Source organism: Pimephales promelas, chromosome 19, assembly GCF_988280905.1.
Source record: "Pimephales promelas chromosome 19, fPimPro1.hap1.1, whole genome shotgun sequence".
NCBI lineage: Eukaryota > Metazoa > Chordata > Actinopteri > Cypriniformes > Leuciscidae > Pimephales > Pimephales promelas.
Window position 1 is genome coordinate 11,415,420 of NC_142787.1, and position 20,680 is coordinate 11,436,099.

Sequence of the window (20,680 nt, forward strand, 5' to 3'; positions counted from 1 at the left end):
GAATTCTCATGTGATTATTTAGATGTCCTTTATGTCTGAAACTCATTCCACACTCAGAACAGGTGAAAGATCTTTTGACTCCAGATTTTACATCTTGTTTTTGTGTGAAATTCTCTTCAGTCTTTGAAACGACTACATTTCCGTCTTCATTTTTGAAGTGATGAGGTTTTTGTAACAGATGTTTGTCTTCATTTTAAGTCAGTTTTTCTTCTTCATTTGTGAAATGATGGTGTTTGTCTTCATTCACTTCCATCCGGTCTGAAACCAGCATAAATTCAAATTAAAAAAGGACGAATGAGAAACAAAGAAATAAAGTTAAATCGTTTACTTCTGAGTCTCCTAGTTTTAGATGCAGAGTTCTATGTCAGTTTTCATCTTTTGAAGAGATTGAAGGAAAACACCAACTTATTTGGTCCTCTGTATCTTCATCTTTTATTCTGCAGAGTTCTTCCTTAATCTCCATCTTTACAATAGTATGTCTGTAGTTTTTTCTGGAGTAATTCCTCCTGCTTGCTTTTTTCTCCTGTGGGAAGATGGGAATATTCCCCAGCATATAAACTCTCTTGAATGGCTGTGGGAGCTTCACTGACTGAAGGAGTGAATTGTGGTCGTTGTTGCTCCTTCAGCAGATGATCATCACACTTACAATCACTCGAGATTATTCAGCTTTAAGTGAATTAAGGGTTTATTGCTGTAATCAGACATCAACTAAATGTGGGAATGTGTGCAAAATAGAGACAAAGGAATAGTTTGCCATTTAGATGAGATTTACCTAAAAACAGCAGATGATCATCACACTTAAAATCACTCTCAATTATTCAGGTGCAAATGGTCGCTCAAATAGTCATTTAAAAATATTCATGACGTAAAACCCTTTGAAGTCTGCACCAAGAAAAAAGTGATGGAAATTTTTTTTGTTTGCATTTCTTATCTTTTTATGTCGCTAGTAACCACACTCAATGTATTTTTTTTTCCAACACATCCCATAATTTTTAAAATATCAGCCTCTACCAAATGGTTGAGATGTCACTTAATGGTAATAAATGGTACCTGAATTCATACACATACTTTGCCATACTTTTTTATTGCCTATCATAATTTATGATCAAAGCCTTTTCTAGTCTTGACAAAACACATTGTCAGAAAGGTCTGGGTCTCAAGGTTCCATATTTTGTAACAGAAGTGATATTTGGTATTAATTTGTTAAAGCAAAATGCATACAATTAAATTAAATGGAATTTCTGTCATTTTTAGTATTACGCCTAAACAAAATCTTATGCGAACTTGAATTTTTGTGATATCAACTTCAAATTTGGAACACAACTTGGTTAGATATGTATTTAGTACAGTATATTTGATTTAATATAAATTTAAAACTTCCATAACTTTTTCATACTTTTATTTTTTAAGTGCTTTTTACTTCAGCAATAATCAGCAGTGTTTTCTTTAAAACAAGACTAAACTTAGGTCTTTATTCCAAAGCATACTTGAATTACAACCAAGTTTTAAAAGTGCATTGTAATGTCCATTCTCAAAAAAGGGGTGACAGTTAACCGTTATGTGATAAATAAACCGTTTGGTTGAGCATGTTTTTGAAAAATGATTAAAAATATAGTTAAGCTTTTTCATAGCACCAAGTTTTTGAGTTTCTCTATCTTGAGTTATAGTTTGTCATTGTCAACTAAGGCTCATTAAGGTTTTGGGAAACTCAGCGCTGGTCAATGAAAATCCCACCCACATTAATCATGCAACCCACAATAATCATTTGAAGTTCGCTCCGGGTGGTCAAAGAGCTAATTTTAGAACTAACTAAACGTTCATGCCCAAAGTATGTGATCAGTAAGAAACAGTAAGAGCAGTGGACTTGCCAGCTTTTCATTCACCTCCTTTTCTTCTCTAGAAGAGGAAAGGTTACACTGTTTATATCCAGTTCGCACACTGTACAATTATGTACAGAGAACCCACACAGTGTGTAAGAGTAACTAGCTCGATTCAATTCGATGTGTGTGCGACTATAAACAGAAAGTACAAAGTAATGATCCATAAATAATTAACTTAAAATACATTGCACAGAACCAACAAGAAAATAAATGTGTGCCTGAACTAGCAGCATACTTGTAGTAAATTAATAATATAACAACAACCAGTAGAGCCGAGTGTTTTTCCTCCTTTGGGTGGAAACGTGTCATATGGCTTCTCATATTTGTTGTGTTTCTGAAACATTTTAGTTTTATTCTACAAAACTTACAAATAGTGTGGCTCTTGTCCAGCTCCTTTCCCCCCTTCAACTTCACAGAAGCCAAAATATTTCCATGCGAGGAGGGTGTTTGGATTTCGCGCTCAGCCATCGCGCTCTTTTTATGCACGCCACAGACGGTCCGGGCACTATACTTCCGCGCTTCATTTGTGAATCGATGCAGAATCGTCCACGAAACACCCGCTGAAGCACCTTCGGGAGAGCCACCTCACTTCAGAATGGTAAATGCCTGCATCCATCTCCCGACAAAGTTGCCCAAACAAACGTGACTGCAATGCCTGCAACTTACCGAAATTAACTGCTGTCACAGCTGTGCTCAACACAAAGTGCAGGTCTGGTTCCATATCTTTGGAGGCGAGTGCTTGTCGGTGCTGCATACAGTGGACGGATTTTGCTCTGGGGTTTACTGCCTTTATCCGAGCGACAAGACCACTCTTTCTGCCCGTTATTGCTGCTGCTCCATCAGTACAAACGGCCACACATTTCCCCCAACTCAGCTCATGAAACTCAGTAAACTCAATTTAGGATCTTGAAAATCTCCTCGCCCGTTGTGCTGCCAGGGACCTCTTTGCAGAACAAGAAATCCTCCAGAATGGATCCATCCCACGGATAGCGGACGAGAGCGATTCGCTGTGCTGCACTAGCCACATCAGTAGACTCATCCAGCTAAAGGGAAAATTCACAACAACAAAGTCTCCCCACAAGTTTTGATAAGATGTCATCGGCCAGGTCACCCATCCTCCGGCTCACGGTGTCATCGGAGAGGGGTATGCTTTTTAATTTATTTGCGACCTCTGTCCTGAGCATTATCTCGCACATTTCGACTAATGCTGGGAGCATCAGCATCAGCTCTTCTGCGATTGTATGAGGCTTCTTGCATTTTACTATTCGCTGAGCTACTAAAAAAGAAGCCTTCTGTGCTTTCTCAGATGTTGTGGCACAGCATCAGGAGCAGCCACCATCCCCGGGACAACACCAGGAGCAGCCACCATCCCCAGCACAGCAACAGGAGCAAGTGCCACTGCTGGCGCAGCACAAGGAGCCGTCATCCTTGCACACAGGAATGTGCACTCTGCTCATCTAGACGGAATGTTATTAACAGTCTTTTGGAGGAAAATAGAAAGCTGAATCTTCAGACACATCTGCTCAGTCTCACGCCATATCTGCCTCAAGGTAGTTTTAAGAAGCTCTCACTTATGCGCCTTAGACTGGACCTTCCAATACAACATCTCGGCCGGGTGCACAGGAAAACAGCCAATGATGCCTCCAGAATTTGGGCATTTAGCTGGACATTTTATTTCAATGCAGCCCTTTCCACAATAGGTGCAACTCATAATGGCATCTGGTGATGCTCCTACTCTTTGGGAAGCCCGGGTTGACAAAAAGTTTGCACTTGTTGATTTCTGTGTTGTCCTTTTGTTTGGGTAGTGAATGCCTGCCTCACTGTCTCCTCCTGTTTGATACCCCAAATGATGGCTGCTGTTCCTGGCCCGCACGTAGGGTAACAAACCCTCTTTATGTTGGAGAGAGCTGGTGAGCTGATGTCTGTTGCATAGACACTGTGCATTGAGGAGGCCGTGATTCTGCCTGCCCGTGCTGCAAACCAAAGTGACGAGGTGTGCTGTCCCCTCATCCTTCTCTCAATCTGCTGTCTGTTACTCTGGCTTCTTCAGCACTGACAGATCACAGGAGTTCGTTAAAGTACGGAGTGTGTAAATCGTCCCAAAATGGGCGCCAAATTCAAAATGGCCGACTTCCTGTTGAGTTTAGGGTATGGGTTCTTGAGGCTTTTTTGTGCGTCTTGATATGATACACGTCCCCACCAAATTTCGTGTTTGTAGGTTGAACGTGGACGAGGGGCTAATTTTTTCCAATTTTCTAGGTGGCGCTAGGGAGCCATTTTGCCACGCCCATCCGCGAAACCCACAAAATATGAAATTTTTCACCAGTCCTGACATGCGTGCCAAATTTGGTGAGTTTTTGAGCATGTTGAGGCCCCGAAAATGGCGCTTACTTTGCAGAAAAAAGAAAATAACCCTAACAGTTTCTACAGTGTCCTCGCACTGTTAGTGCTCGGGCCCTAATAAAATAAGTTAATAACTGGACATAGTAAACGGAGAAATAAACCTGGGGCCGTATTCACAAAGAATTGTAAGGCTAAAAGTAGCTCCTAACTGGCTAATTAGGAGCAACTCCTAAAAATAATGGGCGTGTCACTCCTAACTTTAGGACTCCTAATTTTTTTCACTAAGAGTATTTCACGAAGCATTTTAGCCCTAAAAGTAGCACATAAGTCTGGGACAGCTTAAAAGAAGTCGAGAGGACTCCTAACTCACTAAGACCTATTCACAAAGGATTGTAGCGCACACCAGCGCCTCTCGCAGTCGTCCTGGGTCCCAACACAAGCGGGAATGCTGCATTCATCTGCAAACAAACCCTCTCCCATCTCTCACGCTTAGTTTTGCTTGATATCCCAGTGCCGAATTTCACTTTTATTATGTTTTTTTTTTTTTTTTCTAGCACCAACTGGGCCAGCAGCAATAACTGATCCTGCGTCCAGTTGGGCTTTCTTTCCATTTTGGCGAGTTCATAATCCACCGTCATCAGGGATGTAGTGGAGGCTAAAGGCACATAAACGCCGTTTACGCACCTCCCAATATTCGGAAATAACGTTTACCCACCTCCAAAATACGTTTATCCACCTCTAAATGTAGTTAGTTCAGTTTCAAAGACAGTTTAAATTAAGCTTATGTCCTTTTAGTTTCATATTGTTCATTATTAGTTTCATAGGTTGTTAATAATACAAACTCTTTCATTTTGCGCTGCATTACTGTCAGTGTTGTTGACTATGACTGACTAAGGTTGCTCTGTTGACGCTCGCGCAGCCTCGGCGCCTGTCTGTGATCTTAATCCCGTGCGAATTGGCCATGTTTGTAATTTGTAAAGTAAAAATTGCCCTGCAAATGACCTACCATATTTCACCGAACACCAAGGTCCTGTGATAATATTAGTCCTGTGTGAATAGAATGCAATAAAGATCCATTTTAACCTTCCCCCTAATTTTATATTAAATTGCTTTATTAAAGGTAATTGCATCTTTTGCTTATTTACAAGTTATGGATCTGAACTTTGCTCACTTAAGACAACTTCGGACAATGCTTTTTCTTATGTTTCAGTAGAGCAGATGAATAACTGTAACTCTTCCCACATGAAGAGCAATGGTGCAGTTTCTCTCCAGTATGAACTCTCTCGTGATCTTTCAGGTGTCCTGACTGAGAGAAACTCTTTTCACAGTGTGAACACTTGTACGGTTTCTCTCCAGTATGAACTCTCTGGTGTGTTTTTAAGTCGAAGGATGAAGTGAAGGTCTTTCCACAGTGAGAGCACACATAAGGTCTCACACCAGTATGAATACGCTCATGCCGTTTTAAACATCTAAGATGTGAAAAACTCTTTCCACAAACCGAACAAAAGTGAGACTTCACAGCAGAATGAACATTAAGGTGTCCTCTTAAGCCTGATTCAAAAACAAATGTTTTATCACACTGATCACAGCTGAATGATCTCACTCCAGAGTGACTGTGCATATGAGAGTTGAGATGACCTTTCTGTGTGAAACTCTTTCCACACTGAGTGCATGTGAATGGTTTTTCTCCAGTGTGAATTCTCATGTGCTTATTAAGATTTCCTTTCTGAATGAAACTCTTTCCACACTCAGTGCAGGTGAAAGATCTTTTGAATTCAGACTTTCCAGCTTGTTTTTGTGTGAAATTCTCTTCAGTCTTTGAAACGAATGCATTTCCGTCTTCATTTTTGAAGTGATGAGGTTTTTGTAACAGATGTTTGTCTTCATTTTTATATGTCAGTTTTCCTTCTTTATTTGTGAAATGATGGTGTTTGTCTTCATTCACTTCCATCCGGTCTGAAACCAACACAAATTAAATTTAAAAAAAGGACAAATGAGAAACAAAGAAATAGAGTTAAATCTTAATTTAATGGTTAACTTAATTTAGATGTATAGTTATTAGTGGTGGGCATAAATTCATTTTTTTTATCTAGATTAATGTCACTGTTATCTTGGATTTAATCTAGTTTAAAATGGCTCATTTGAATTCTGCCGAAGGCATTCAGAATATGTGTGCTACCCAAATAAATGACCTGCAGATAGTTTGTATGATGGGCAGGGGCAGAGCTAGACTCTCAGTAAAATGGGGGCTGAGCTTCAACATGGGTCCTTTTAAAATGTAAAAAAAAAAAAAAAAAGTAAAATATCTGATGAATGCATATGTAATAATGTGTCACTTGTTGAGCCATGTAAGCTTATGTTAAATACAACAAAAAGCGTATCTCATTCTTTTCCTTTTAAAGTGCCCAATTAATATTTTCTCTTCATTTTCGTAACTATTCTCTACATTACACATTCACACCTCACGCCACCCACTGTATTCCTGAGGCAAGTAGCCTTCCTTATTCGCTGTGTCTCGATTCATTTATGACTCACAAGACGAGCTCCAGTTCACGCGCCGGTGCCTCCATATCGTGATTATCTGCTATATTTACTTCTCATTTATTAAGTCCAAGCATTGGTTGATGAAACATTGATTAAAATTAAGATACAATTAATACAAAACGAAATTCACCATGATAAAAGGCTTTGTACTTTATGTTTGATGTGAGTTTTAAAGCAGTGTTTCAGTGCCGCTTTCAGAGTGGCCAAGGAACTCTGTGTGGTCACATAACATTGTTTTTCCCTCATAAATGCATAAACGAAAAATACGACAAAATGAATATTTTATGTTCTGTGGAGAGCCAACACCTTCATCCGGTGAGAAGTAGGGATGGGCATTCGATTAAATTTTCTTAGTCGATTGTCAGAAGAATTAATGATCGACTACCGATTAATCATTAATATTTTTATATTCAAATTTACTATTTATTTAACTTTTTATAAATTAAAAATGCAATGAAAATACAAAAATACAGCGCGTTTTTCCTCGATTAGATCTTTATTTCAAGATGATCAACTTGTGGCAGTTAAAGTGGGCATTTAGTTAGGCTAAATTTGAAGATATGCGCGGCGGTGCTCTAACGCAACGGAACCTGCAGCTGTCTGTTTGTTCCAAAATAATAAATAATAAAAAAATAACTTAACCAAAAACATAATAATATTTAGATCTGACAGGTATTGTCAAAATGTAACTCAACTATCCAAGGCACGGAGTCGAGAAAGGGTGAGAGAGATTAGCCTACCTAACAATCAATTAGGCTAGGCTACTTAAAGCCACATAAAAAATAACTCACATACAACTTCTGCTCCAGTCTACTGATTTTTGTTGAGAAAGATAAGCATGTTGATGACATGATCTGGGGTCAGACGCGACCGCAACCAGCATGGTGACAGTCAAGCCTTGTTTACACTTTCGCCTGGTTCTTCAGCGTGAGTCTCTGCAGACTGCGCACGCACCGAATACCGCAATGACATCATTTTTGCCGCGCGCACCTTCACGCTCGAGTGAAGCTTCACAGACGCGTCGAGTGTACACAATTGCTTCAGTCCAGCCACTGAAAACACCGCTCTGATGACGGGACTGACATTGCCGGGATGCACAGGTACCTCCGTCACCAACATCACCAGCCCGGGGAACACGTTCACTTTCCCCTCACACTACGCAACGGAGCACCATTAGTTTAATGATAATCGATAACAAATTAACATGATCGACGAAATTCTTAATGATCGATAATGGTAGATTAATCATGCCCATCCCTATTGTGTAGTATTACTTTTTGTACTTTTGCCACCTAAAAGTACGTTTTTTTTGTCGCATCCGTTACGTATTTACGTTACGTTGTATATTAAATATAAAACGCATAGACTAATATTTTTCTAATGTCTGGACTCCTTTATTAAGCGAGTTTGGATAAACAGACGTTTTAATATATTGGTATTAAATGCCAGAGCAATTCGGCTAGGCATATATCTGCGCTAAAATATCAAGTTGAAAGTAATCATAGCTTGCGTAGTATAGACAGCTCCCAACCCAACTTTGAGAATAGATTAACAACGATATTATTTTTTTTAATCGCCCGATAAGAATCTCATATTAACGCAGCACATTAACACCGATAACAGCCCACCACTAATAGTTATATGTCAGTTTTCATCCAACTTAAAGAGATTTAAGGAAAACACAAACCTATTTGTTGCTCTGTATCTTCATCTTTTATTCTGCAGGGTTCTTCCTTAATCTCCATCTTTACAGTAGTATGTCCGTAGTTTCTCCTGGAGTAATTCCTCCTGCTTGCTTCTTCTCCTGTGGGAAGATGGGAATATTCCCCAGCATTTATTTAAACTCATGAACGGCTGTGGGAGCTTCACTGACTGAAGGAGTGAATTGTGGTCGTTGTTTCTCATTTAGCAGATGATCATCAGACTTACAATCACTTGAGATTATTCAGCTGAGAGTTTCAGTTAGAAAAAAAAACAGTGCTGGTCAAAGTGACTGAGAGAGTTATCACCTCTTAATTAGTGAAGTTGAGGAAAACTGGAGGCAGGATATGTAACTTAAATGACATAATCAGGCCGTATAGAATGCAACATGTCTATTAACCTAACTTCTTAAATAGACCGAAAAAAACTTGAACGTCCCATAGTCGTCAATCAATGCAAATAGTTTTTACTATTCACATTCATAGTTAAACAAATTAATCCCCCTTCCCCACATTAAATATCTCAATAGTATCCTATTGTTTTCACTCAAGTGAACTTAATTATACACTCTCCGTATGCCTCATTTAACAGGTAACAATTAAATTGGCCACCATGAAATGACTCTTCGTCAAATGAACTGGAACAAACAAATAACTAGGCCTATAACATTGTCTCGCATCATGTTAGGCTTCTTTTAACGCTGTTTTGCAGTGCTGAATTGTGCAGCGGCCGACTAAAAATCAAAACTTCCCAGTGTCTCTCCACAACTTACAATGTGCATAAGCCGCATAAGGGCCTGTTCACCTATCGCGTCTTTTGCGCGCTCAAGTTCGTTATTTCAAATGACGACGCGCGGTGCTGTTTGAATGGAGAATGACTGACGAGTCGACGCGTTTGTTTGAATGCTGAATGGAGCATTACTGACAGCCGCAGCGGAGGGAAAAGTTTACGTGAACTTGAATTTAATGACTTAAATATTAATTTCTATCTCATATTATACTATAGTAAGGCATCATATATTATACCCCCCCCCCTCCGATTCACGTAGGTCACCTATTTTGGTTTCATGTCTGAAAATATCAAGGTGAAAGTAATCATAGCTTGCGTAGTATAGACACAGATCCCAACCCAACTTTGAGAATAGATTAACAACGATAATATTTTTTTAATCGCCCGATAAGAATCTCATAATAACGCAGCACATTAGCATCGATAACGGCCCACCACTAATAGTTATGTCAGTTTTCATCCAAATTAAAGAGATTGAAGGAAAACACCAACCTATTTGTTCCTCTGTGTCTTCATCTTTTATTCTGCAGGGTTCTTCCTTAATCTCCATCTTTACAATAGTATGTCTGTAGTTTCTCCTGGAGTAATTCCTCCTGCTTGCTTCTTCTCCTGTGGGAAGATGGAAATATTCCCCAGCATTTAAAGGGTTAGTTCACCCAAAAATGAAAATTAAGTCATTAATTACTCACCCCCATGCTGTACCAACCCCGTAAGACCTTCGTTCATCTTCGGAACACAAATAAAGATATTTTTGATTGAATCTGAGAGCTGGATCAGTCCTACATAGACTGCCTAAGGGACTGGCTCTTGACGGCCCATAAAGTCATTAAAGAAAATGTTAAAGTATTCCATGTGCCTACAGCGGCTCAATTATACGTTTATCAAGCGACGAGAATAATTTTGTGCGAAAAAAACATAAATAACGACTTTATTCGACTATTCCATTACTTACTAATGGGCGCATGCGCGAAAACTGAGATGACGACGTTCTTCTTCGACTACTTCTTGTTACCGGCTGCTCACCGCTTAGGAGTATTACCGCCACCTACCGTATAAGATGAGAATAGCTGGAAGCGCAAAACTTTCTGTTTGCAAGCAGAGGAAGATCTGCCCTGTACATACGCTTTTCAATTACCGTATTTTCCGCACTATAAGGTGCACGTAAAAGCCTTTAATCTTCTCAAATAATGACAGTGTGCCTTATAATCCAGAGCGCCTTATATATGGATCATCATCTTATACGGTAGGTGGCGGTAAAACACGCATGTGCTAACAAGACAGGACAGACAGGTGACACGCATTCAGCCTCAAACTCACGGTCTCACGCTCAACAAAGAAATCTCACGCTAAATTAGAAATTCTTCTGTGCTGTATTTTTTTGTATCACTACAGTATAAGCAAGTTCAGCCTTCTCTGAATATCTACAGTGGCGTAGGGCGAGGGCGTGAGGTGCATAAAAGCAGCTTTTGACGCGTTCAAACCGAGTTCGAATCCGCCTTTTGCCGAACTTTTCTCTTTTCCCAACACCGAAACCGTGATATGACATTGTGCCTTTATAAAACAGCACAAGACTGTAATTAAGTAACCTATAGCCATTCTGTTAGCGCTGCGTGAGCATGGTGATCTGTTTTCTCCTAAAAGCTCAAGGGTTTATTTCTTGCAAGTGAAGAAATTAGGACAAAACTATTGTAATTTTCCTATACAATAGTGTAAGCAAAATATACTTTTGAAATATTCATTTTCATTTATACAGTACATTTATTGGCTAGGCCTATATGGATTTTTTGTAATAGGAATAATTACGTAAATCATTATTACATTATTATAATAATCGTTTGGCATCCTAAAACAGAGGATTATATCATAACTAAAAAGATGTTTGATCCCTCTTTAACGTCCAGGTACAGGTCGAGGCTTTTCCTTTGTTCAATGTCACAGTTCATGGGTTGAAGCCGGTTAAAGCTCTTAATTTTGAGCTCTCAAAGTGCACCAGATTGATGCATTAAACCTTAAAATGTACAAAATTTTCTTGCGGGGAGCATGCCCCCGAACCCCCCTAGAGTAACAGATGTCTCAACATAGTTTTACAAAATCATATGTTAAAGAACAATAATTTATGAGCTTTACTCCCAAAACAAATTTTGTTTAAATCAGTAACTGTTAGCCTATGCTAAATTAAAATTAGACAAACATTTATACATTATACATTTGGCCTACAAGACATTGTGCCCAGGGGACATTGTGCCCTACAAGACATTGTGACGACACCGCCCAATGTCATACATTGTTTTTTCCCGGCCAATGTCATACAACCGTACAAAGGAAACCCAAAGATTAGCAGCTCTGCTCTTATTGTGTGCAATAATAAAGAACAATGCAAATAATGAAAAACCATTAACAATAATAAGGCAGCAGTGGTAGGGGAGACCGGGGACAGTTGCAAAAGGGGATTGTTGCAACATGTCATTTATCTCCAATCAGAAACCAACTAGAGTGATGACACTCACACTGCACATGCACAATTTGATGCCCCACCTAGCAGAGAAAAATCAAGGAGATTTCTGAGCTGCTCCAGGATTTATTGACAAAAAACTGTTTTTGAAGTAAGAAAGTATTTATTTTATTGAGGGTTTTTTTTGTTATACTGTTTTCACTTTTTATGAGATTCAGCTCAAACTTATATGGTTTAAATGAGTGATATGTTACCTTTAAGCTGTATGGTCAGCATGTATCAAGGTAGCCTTGTTTAGCTGGTACATGAGGTTATCATGGCTGACAGGAACATTCCTGGCTGTCAGCCATTATAAAACAATCATGAACAATGCATAAATAATAAACATAATATAAAATTGTTTTTTAAAACATATTTTTTTACATGTAAATAGGCTAAATAAAAGTTAATTGCTTCAGAAATGGTTCCATTCTTCCTGTCACTAAAAGCCTACTGTATTTTATATCAGCTTGAATATTTGAACTCTGCACATAAGGCCTATTCATCTAGCTGATGAATAAATAACACTGTGATATTATTATTATATTTTTGATAATAATCCTTTTGCTTACACTGACATATATTGTATTTTGTAACATGTTGCAACCATCCCCGAACATTGTTGCAACTGTCCCCAGGAATCTGACTCCTTACATTCAAATGCAAATTGTGAAAAATGTAGATTCTGTAATTACCTTTAAATGGTGTGTAGACTATTAACAGACAGATGTAAGATTTTATGGTAACACTTTACAATAAGGTTCATTAGTTAATGTATTTACTAACATGCATTCACCATGAGCAATACATTTGTTACTGCATTTGTTCATCTTTGTTAATGTTAGTTCATGAAAATACAGCTATTCATTGTTTGTTCATGTTAGTTCACGGTGCATTAACTAATGTTAACAAGATTTTAATCAAGTATTAGTAAATGTTGAAAATAACATTAACAAAGATTAACAAATGATGTGTGCTATTCATTATAATATTAACAAATGTAGTTAACTAATGTTAACTAACGAGCCTTATTGTAAAGTGTTACCGATTTTATTGTATAAACAATTGGTTTGTCTAATAAACCAAACCGTCTCTGAGTAATGGAGCAACTGTCCCGGTCTCCCCTTCTTCTAGAAAGAATAACCTCTTAGAACTGCATGAACAATCAGACTGAAAAAACACTGAAATGACAAAGCCTAGTTAACGTTAGTCTATTTTAAATTTAGCGGCGCGTTTTTAGAAAGCGAATGAAACTTTATGTCCGAGACGCTGCAAAGCTCCCTATTTTATTTAAAATAAGATAAAATGTCTCATGTCATGTAGAGATGTTTTAAAGCTTTACACAGAGGGGACCGGACTGCCTGAATTGTTGTACCCAAATCTAAACAAACACTCACCTGATATTCCACAGTGGTTATTTATTATCAGCGTTGTAGATTACATGCACACACACAGGGCAGTTTGCCAAACACTCCAGTAACAACTGCGCGTTACTGCATAGAAATAAAACAGGTAAGGAGCAACACAAATAAAAGACAGGATTTACACGCACATATGCGATGATCACAGCTCGCGCTCTTCCGACTGGACACTGTCTGAGTGCACTGCGCTGAGTGCGCTCGGCTTCTCTTCTTCTTGTTGCTATTTTACGGCGGTTGGCATCCAACTTATTGGTGCATTTTCCGCCACCTTCTGCTCCGGAGTGTGGAACAGAAAATAGGTTTACAGACTAAATCCCATTCTCCCACTCACACACACCTCATCCCATTCATTCTGCATGTTAATAATAATAATAATAATAACAACAATTATTATTATCAACATAATTACATCAATATTTATACTTTAACCCTCATCCTTTATTTATAATCTATTAAAAATCAAATTCTCTTTAAGAAAGTCATAAAAAAAGAATTAGTCTGAACCCTATCACTACTCAATAACCCTTTTAATGTGATATTCTGAACCCCCATCTCCCTCAGCTTTTACTCATAATCTCTCTGTGTGCTTCATACCTATACATCTCAAAATAATATGCTCTACAGACTCCTCTTCCTGGCATGGCATCCATCACACAATCCAGTATTATGTTTCCCTATTAACTTAAGCGTTTTATTTAATAAACAATGTCCCATTCTTAACCTAGAGATCACAATTTCTTCTCTCCTATTCATTGTTTCTTTAACTTCCCATTGAATTTGATATTTTGTTTCCCTGTCCTCTCTCTATCCCAAATTTCTTGCCACTTTTGATTTATTTTCTCCCATGTCACACTTTTAACTTCTGCTTTACTAATACTAACTTGCATTTCTATATTTCCTTTTGTTAATGCCATTTTTGCTAATTGATCTGCCATATAAACTTTACTTGTCCACCTTGGTTCACTATTCTTGTTACTGACTGAAGTACTTCCCACAGAATATCTTGACGACTTTTGGATTTGAATGACCGAAGACTTGTTAAAACTGCTGATGAATCTGAGCATAACAATACTTTTTTTTATTTTTTACAATAATTTGAATAATAACGGGGAAAACAAGAGGCTTTAATTCCAAGTCTACATCTGGGTTTCCCCATGCTGCCTTCCCGCAGCACGATTTTATTCATGCTGCTAGGCAGCCTGGACACTATGGGTGCTTCTCAATATCCCTCCTCGTCTCCTCGCTCTTCCGTCCACCATCCTATGACCCGGAAACCGATTGAGCTCAGACATCTTGAAGGACATCTCTCAATTCTCTAATTGCACCATGAGGAGTCGAGGATCGAGGAGTGAGAAGACTCCCTGAGGAGTCATGAGCGAGGATTTACGGGTGTATCCTATTCAGAAGTGTTTTATTGACTAAAAGTGACGCATGTCTCAATTCTCCTCCCCCTTCACATCGGTCACAATCATTTTAATTCATACTTTACCTTTGCAGTTCATAAACCACACATCTCACATATTTTAACAGTGTAGCCTATCTTTATTATTTTTTATTATGAATTTATTAAATAACTAAACTTCAACAACATAAGGGCAGATCCTTCTAGCGCTGCTGATGACACTGTGGAGTGACGCTCGAGTGATCAAGTATTCCAATGTATATAAAAAAAGCTTTTATTCGATTCCTCTGTCCTCCTTTCCTCGCGTCCTACAGGGGGTTGAGCTGAGATGCGAGGGAAGGAAGCGAGGAAAGTAAACGAGGATGCGCAAATAAGAAATGAGAAGCACCCCATGAACCAAATTTTCACCTGAGTTAGCGAACCAATCACAGAACGGGGAGGGAGCGGCAAGACGATGAAATCTCCTTAATCTCTGACCCATCGTCTTTTTACTCTTCTAATTTTCTGTTGCTCTACATACGTCATCTGGTGTCATTGACCCGATTGGTTCAGCTACTTACAGGCGCATTTGATAGACATTCGTAGCACCCAATAATACGGCCCCGGGCATTCGTAAACCACGCCTATTATTTACCCAAACCTGCAGACACACCAGGCAGGTAAAAGAGACAGGCGTATTTTTGGGACTCAGCTGGGACACGTTGATTCATTATGTTTTAAGACAGGGTTCTCAAATATTTAGGAGCCAGGGTCCCCTTACAGGGGGAAAAAATTCAAGGACTCCCCTATTTATAACAGTGATTGAGCACAAAGTTAAGGTGAGCAGCTAATGAAATATTTTTGCACAAATGGTCTCCACCCAGGGTCCTATGCAGGAATTTCTAAATCGCCTACTAAGGTCCCAAAAGTGATCTTGCTAGGGATCACTTCAGAATCCCAAAGTGGGCGTTTCCCTCCACAGACGTACGCCAGTAAACTAGGAAATGAACTTGCGCTCCCTGGGTGGGTCAGCGCAAAAGGGAGTCGTGTTTCGGTGCAAATAATCCCTGGTGTTATTTTGCAGTTCCAGAAAACAATTGCACCACTGACCAGAAAAAAACCTAGTCTAAAGTCAGTGGTGCGTTGCGCGTACATTCAGATGCTATTTTAAGCGTGCATGCTTGGCCATAATACAGAGTGTCAACAACGCGCATACACTGTAGATGATTCTCTCATCTACACAGATGCATTTTACTTTTTGCAAATGATTCATTATTATAAGGAAAAATATATAAACACGAGGGAAATCGTTGTGGTGTCCATGACGATGGGAAAAATAGGCCTAAAGCTGACACATTTACTCAAATTATTATATGCATGTTTAACCGAAGCTAATTTGGGTGGGTTTGTCCCATCCCAAATGTCCCTTCTCTTTCTTTTACGGCCCTGGCGAGAACATCGATTTCCTTGGCTGTGAACCGATGCTGAAGCGCGCCGGTAAACGCACGTTATTGTTATGGGGATGGAAGGAGAACCCAAGCGCAGACATTATGCTAGACACACAATTTATTTAAGAACAAACAGGCAAAACAAAAACCCACGAGGGGGCAAAACAGAGACAATACAAACGAGGGATAACTAAACTAGATAACACTTGACTAAAAACTAGACTATTAACAAACAGCAAATACAAGAAGTTCTTCTGAGACAAGGTACTCACAGGTAGACTCTCACAAAATGACAGTTTTACAATGAACCGGCACAAGACAGCCAACACAAGGGGTTTATAAAGGGAGAAACTAATGAGGGGAACAGGTGACACAGACTAGGTAATAATGACAAGAGGATAACAAGGGGGTGGGGTCTTAAACGAGACAACACAAGCACATGGCCCAAACAGGCCATGCGCTTGCACACAAAACAGGATTCTGTCATGATCCTGCCTCACGACTAGAGAAAGTCAAGAACAAGAGGGCAGAATCATGACAGAACCCCCACCTTAAGTCCCTTATGTCAAAGGGACATTAAACACGGGACATGACAGACTGTGACAAAGACACAACCCAACAATACATGACAAAAACTAACAAAAGCATACAAGCAAAAACAATAACAGGGTTGGGGTGGAACAATAAAAACAGTAAATATAGAAGAGGAGGTGGAGGAATCACAAAGTTCACAGGGGGTGGTCCAGGGTGGATGGGAGTGCTGGGGGTCTTAGGTCCACGAGATGAGGGCTGGGAACGAGGAATCCGGGCAGGCTTGGAGGGGAAGACACAAGGAGGGGACTTGGGCGAAACAGTACGGGGTTTTGAGGCGACAGGGGAAACAGTCCGGGGACTAGTGGCGACAGGGACAAACGGGGAAACAGTCCGGGGACTAGTGGAGACAGGGGCAACTGGGAAAACAAACTGGGGTACTGCATTAGTAGCAGCAGCATCAGACTCAGAGGACACAGAGGATGGAGAAACGGGACTCCTGACAGGGGACATAACAGGCGAAAGGGCAGGACTGTGTGCCGCGCTCTCAGCGGCAGATACGGGTGCAACGCTCACAGGGACAGGATTGGACAGTGCTCACAGGGACAGGATCAAGTGCGGCGCTCACAGTGGTAGGCTTGGGAATAGAGCTCACAGACACAGTGGGCACAGGAAAAGACATGACGGGCACATTGAGGATCTTGACAAGCTTGGCAAGGTAGTCTCCTAGAGTCTCGGCAGCAACAATGATAGGCATCCTCTTACGAGCAGACACCGCTTACAGGACTGCTTCTGCAGCTTGATCAGCCGCAGCTCTCACAGAGGCAGAATCTGTGACTCAGGAACAGCACTGGCAGTAGCGGGCTCTGGGACGGCGCCTGCTGGAGCGGGCTCTGGGGGAGACAGAGACAGAGGACAAGAGGCTCCCTTCCTCCTCTTCTTCTTCCTGGGTCGCGGAGCAGAGGACAAAGCCGGGCTAGTGACCAGTTGAAGAAGCACAGCAGGGACTGCCATCTCAACGGAAGAGGACTCCGAAGAAGAGTGCCATGAGAACCGTCTCCCTTGTTTACCATGGAGTTTTGCGGGTGCAGATGACGTCTCAGGAGTTGAAGTGGATTGAGCCTGGTTCCCCTGCATAACAACGCAGACTAGGTAATAATGACAGGAGGATAACAAGGGGGCGGGGTCTTAAACGAGACAACTCAAGCACATGCCATGCGCTTTCACATAAAACATGATTCTGTCATGATCCTGCCTCACGACTAGAGAAAGTCAAGAACAAGAGGGCAGAATTCTCTTAAGAATTCTCTCTCCCGCTCACGAGCGCTCACTCTTAACAGACACACTGTCCCCGGTGCTGCTCGCACGTCACAGAATGTTCATAAAGCGCTCCCCGTTCATAAAGCGCTCCTCGTTCACAGTAACCGGGTCGTCTCATTCAAATCAGCCAGCTGTTGCTGTCAGCGAGCCGCGCACATTGAATACTCATATGAGTCAGGCTGCGAATGTAAGTTACGTGCCCGCTCCAGCGCGCTCATGCTTCCTAAATACTACATTCCCTTTAGCCTTAGCACATAGTGGATGGCTAGTCAAACGTCAAAGTCAAACGCCCAGTCAAACGTTTGACTACAGTAACTTATGCGCTTTATAATCCGGTGCGCCCTATATGAAAAATTTTCTAAATAGATCATTCATTGAAGGGGCGTAATATAAATATTTATATTCGCCTGTATTGTTGTTATGGACCACGATTACGGTTTGCCTGCACGTTCTGCTGCTACAGCCAGCTCATTAGCTAAAGCTCAAACGTACGGGTGAAAAATATGACCCGAGAAGGGTTTGGGACAGGAGAAGCATGACACAGGTAAACATTGGGGTTGCATTTAAAGCTTCTTGACAAGCTAAATCTACAGAGAGATGCCGTATATCCGTATATTTTGTGAAACGATGATGTCATGTCATGAGCTGAGCTGGTTGTCATTGACAGCGACAACAACTCCCGTGAGCCCACGCTCTTTCCCGACGTCATCAAAGTACGTCTTTTGTTATTTTAAATGAGTGACCCCTGGTGGCCAAAAATTGCATACTGTACGTTTAACCTTCCTCCTAATTTTATATTAAATTACTTTATAAAAGGTAATTCCATCTTTTGCTTAGTTACAAGTTATGGATCTGAACTTTGCTCACTTAGACAACTTCGGACAATGCTTTTTCTTATGTTTCAGTAGAGCAGATGAATAACTATAACTCTTCCCACATGAAGAGCACTGGTACAGTTTCTTTCCAGAATGAACCCTCTCGTGAGCTTTCATGTGTCCTGACTGAGTGAAACTCTTTCCACAGTGTGAACACTTGTACGGCTTCTCTCCAGTATGAACTCTCTGGTGTGTTTTTAAGTCGAAGGATGAAGTGAAGGTCTTTCCACAGTGAGAGCACACATACGGTCTCACACCAGTATGAAGACGCTCATGCTGTTTTAAAGATATAAGATGTGAAAAACTCTTTCCACAAACTGAACAAAAGTGAGACTTCACAGCAGAATGAACATTGAGGTGTCCTTTTAAGCCTGATTCAAAAACAAATGTTTTATCACACTGATCACAGCTGAATGATCTCACTCCAGAGTGACGGCGCAGATGATCATTGAGAGAGCCTTTCTGAGTGAAACTCTTTCCACACTGAGTGCATGTGAATGGTTTTTCTCCAGTGTGAATTCTCATGTGTAGACTAAGATTTCCTTTATGAATGTAACTCTTTCCACACTGAGTGCATGTGAAAGATCTTTTGACTTCAGATTTTCCAGCTTGTTTTTGTGTGAAATTCTCTTCATTCTTTGAAATGACTGTGTGTTCATCTTCATTTTTGAAGTGATGAGGTTTTTGTAACAGATGTTTGTCTTCATTTTTATATGTCAGTTTTCCTTGTTCATTTGTGAAATGATGGTGTTTGTCTTCATTCACTTCCATCCGGTCTGAAACCAACATAAATTAAATTTAAAAAAAGGACAAATGAGAAACAAAGAAATAAAGTTCTATCTTAATCAATATCTTAATTTAATGGTTAATTTAATTTAGATGTATAGTTATTAGTGGTGGGCATAGATTAATTTTTTTTATCTAGATTAATGTCACTGTAATCTTGGAATTAATCTACATTAATCTAGATTAAAATGGCTCATTTGAATTCTGCCAAAGGCATTCAGATATGTGTGCTACCCAAATAAATGACCTGCAGATGGTTTGTATGATGGGCAGGGGCGGAGCTAGACTCTCAGTAAAATGGGGGCGGAGCATCAACATGGGGCCCTCTGTTACCAAGTCATTTTAAAATTAAACGTTAAAAAAACGTAAAATATCTGATGAATGCATATGTAATAATGTGTCACTTGTTCAGCCAAGTAAGCTTATATTAAATACAACAAAAAGCCTATCTCGTTCTTTTCCTTTTAATGCGCCCAATTTATATTTTCTCTCCATTTTTGTAACTATTCTCTACATTATACATTCACCTCACAACACCCACTGTACTCCTGAGGCAAGTAGCCTTCCTTATTCGCTGTGTCTCGATTCATTTATGACTCACAAGACGAGCTCCAGTTCATGCGCCGGCACCTCCATGTCGTGATTATCAGCTATATTTACTAAGTCCAAGCATTGGTTTATGAAATGATCAAAATTAAGATACAATTAATACAAAAAGAAATTCACCACAATGAAAGGCTTTGTACTTTATTTTTGATGTGAAAGTTTTAAAGCAGTGTTTCAGTGCCGCTTTCAGAGTGGTCAAGTCCGTAACGGGGAACTGTCACATAACATTGTTTTTCCCTCATAAATGCGTACATGAAAAATAAGACAAAATGAATATTTTATGTTCTGTGGAGAGCCAACCCTTCTTTATCCGGTGGGTAGTATTACTTTTTGTACGTTTGCCACCTAAAAGTACATTTTTTGTCACATCCGTTACGTATTTACGTTACGTTGTATATTAAATATAAAACGCATAGTCTAATACAGGAGTCCAGATATTAGAAAAATATTAAAGGAGTATGGATAAACAGATGTTTCAATATATTGGTATTAAATGCCTCTTACAGTGCAATTCGTCTAGGTATATATCTGCGCTAAAATATCAAGGTGAAAGTCATCGTTGTC

The 20,680-nt window shown here is 39.9% G+C and overlaps 2 protein-coding genes across 5 annotated transcripts in view; both read right to left on the minus strand.

Annotated features, from left to right (window-relative positions):
• The window catches only part of LOC120473983 (uncharacterized), a 25,095-nt gene continuing 4,415 nt past the window's right edge, over positions 1–20,680 (minus strand). The window contains exons 1-4 of one of the 2 annotated variants that reach the window (XM_089123861.1): positions 13,146–15,970; positions 9,750–9,866; positions 8,455–8,571; positions 9–6,179 (exon numbers count right to left, since the gene is read on the minus strand). In XM_089123861.1, the coding sequence (XP_088979987.1) occupies positions 5,395–6,179; positions 8,455–8,571; positions 9,750–9,807 (960 nt within the window). In that variant the 5' untranslated portion in view covers positions 9,808–9,866; positions 13,146–15,970 and the 3' untranslated portion in view covers positions 9–5,394. Of the gene's footprint in view, positions 6,180–8,454; positions 8,572–9,749; positions 9,867–13,145; positions 15,971–20,680 lie in introns of those variants that run through there. The other variant, XM_089123862.1, reaches the window with a different exon arrangement.
• LOC148970745 (uncharacterized) overlaps positions 16,101–20,680 on the minus strand; it is a 23,355-nt gene continuing 18,775 nt past the window's right edge. For all 3 annotated transcript variants that reach the window (XM_089123871.1, XM_089123870.1, XM_089123869.1), the window contains one exon: positions 16,101–19,500. In XM_089123871.1, coding sequence (XP_088979997.1) covers positions 18,713–19,500 — 788 coding nt within the window. In that variant the 3' untranslated portion in view covers positions 16,101–18,712. The remainder of the gene's footprint in view (positions 19,501–20,680) is intronic.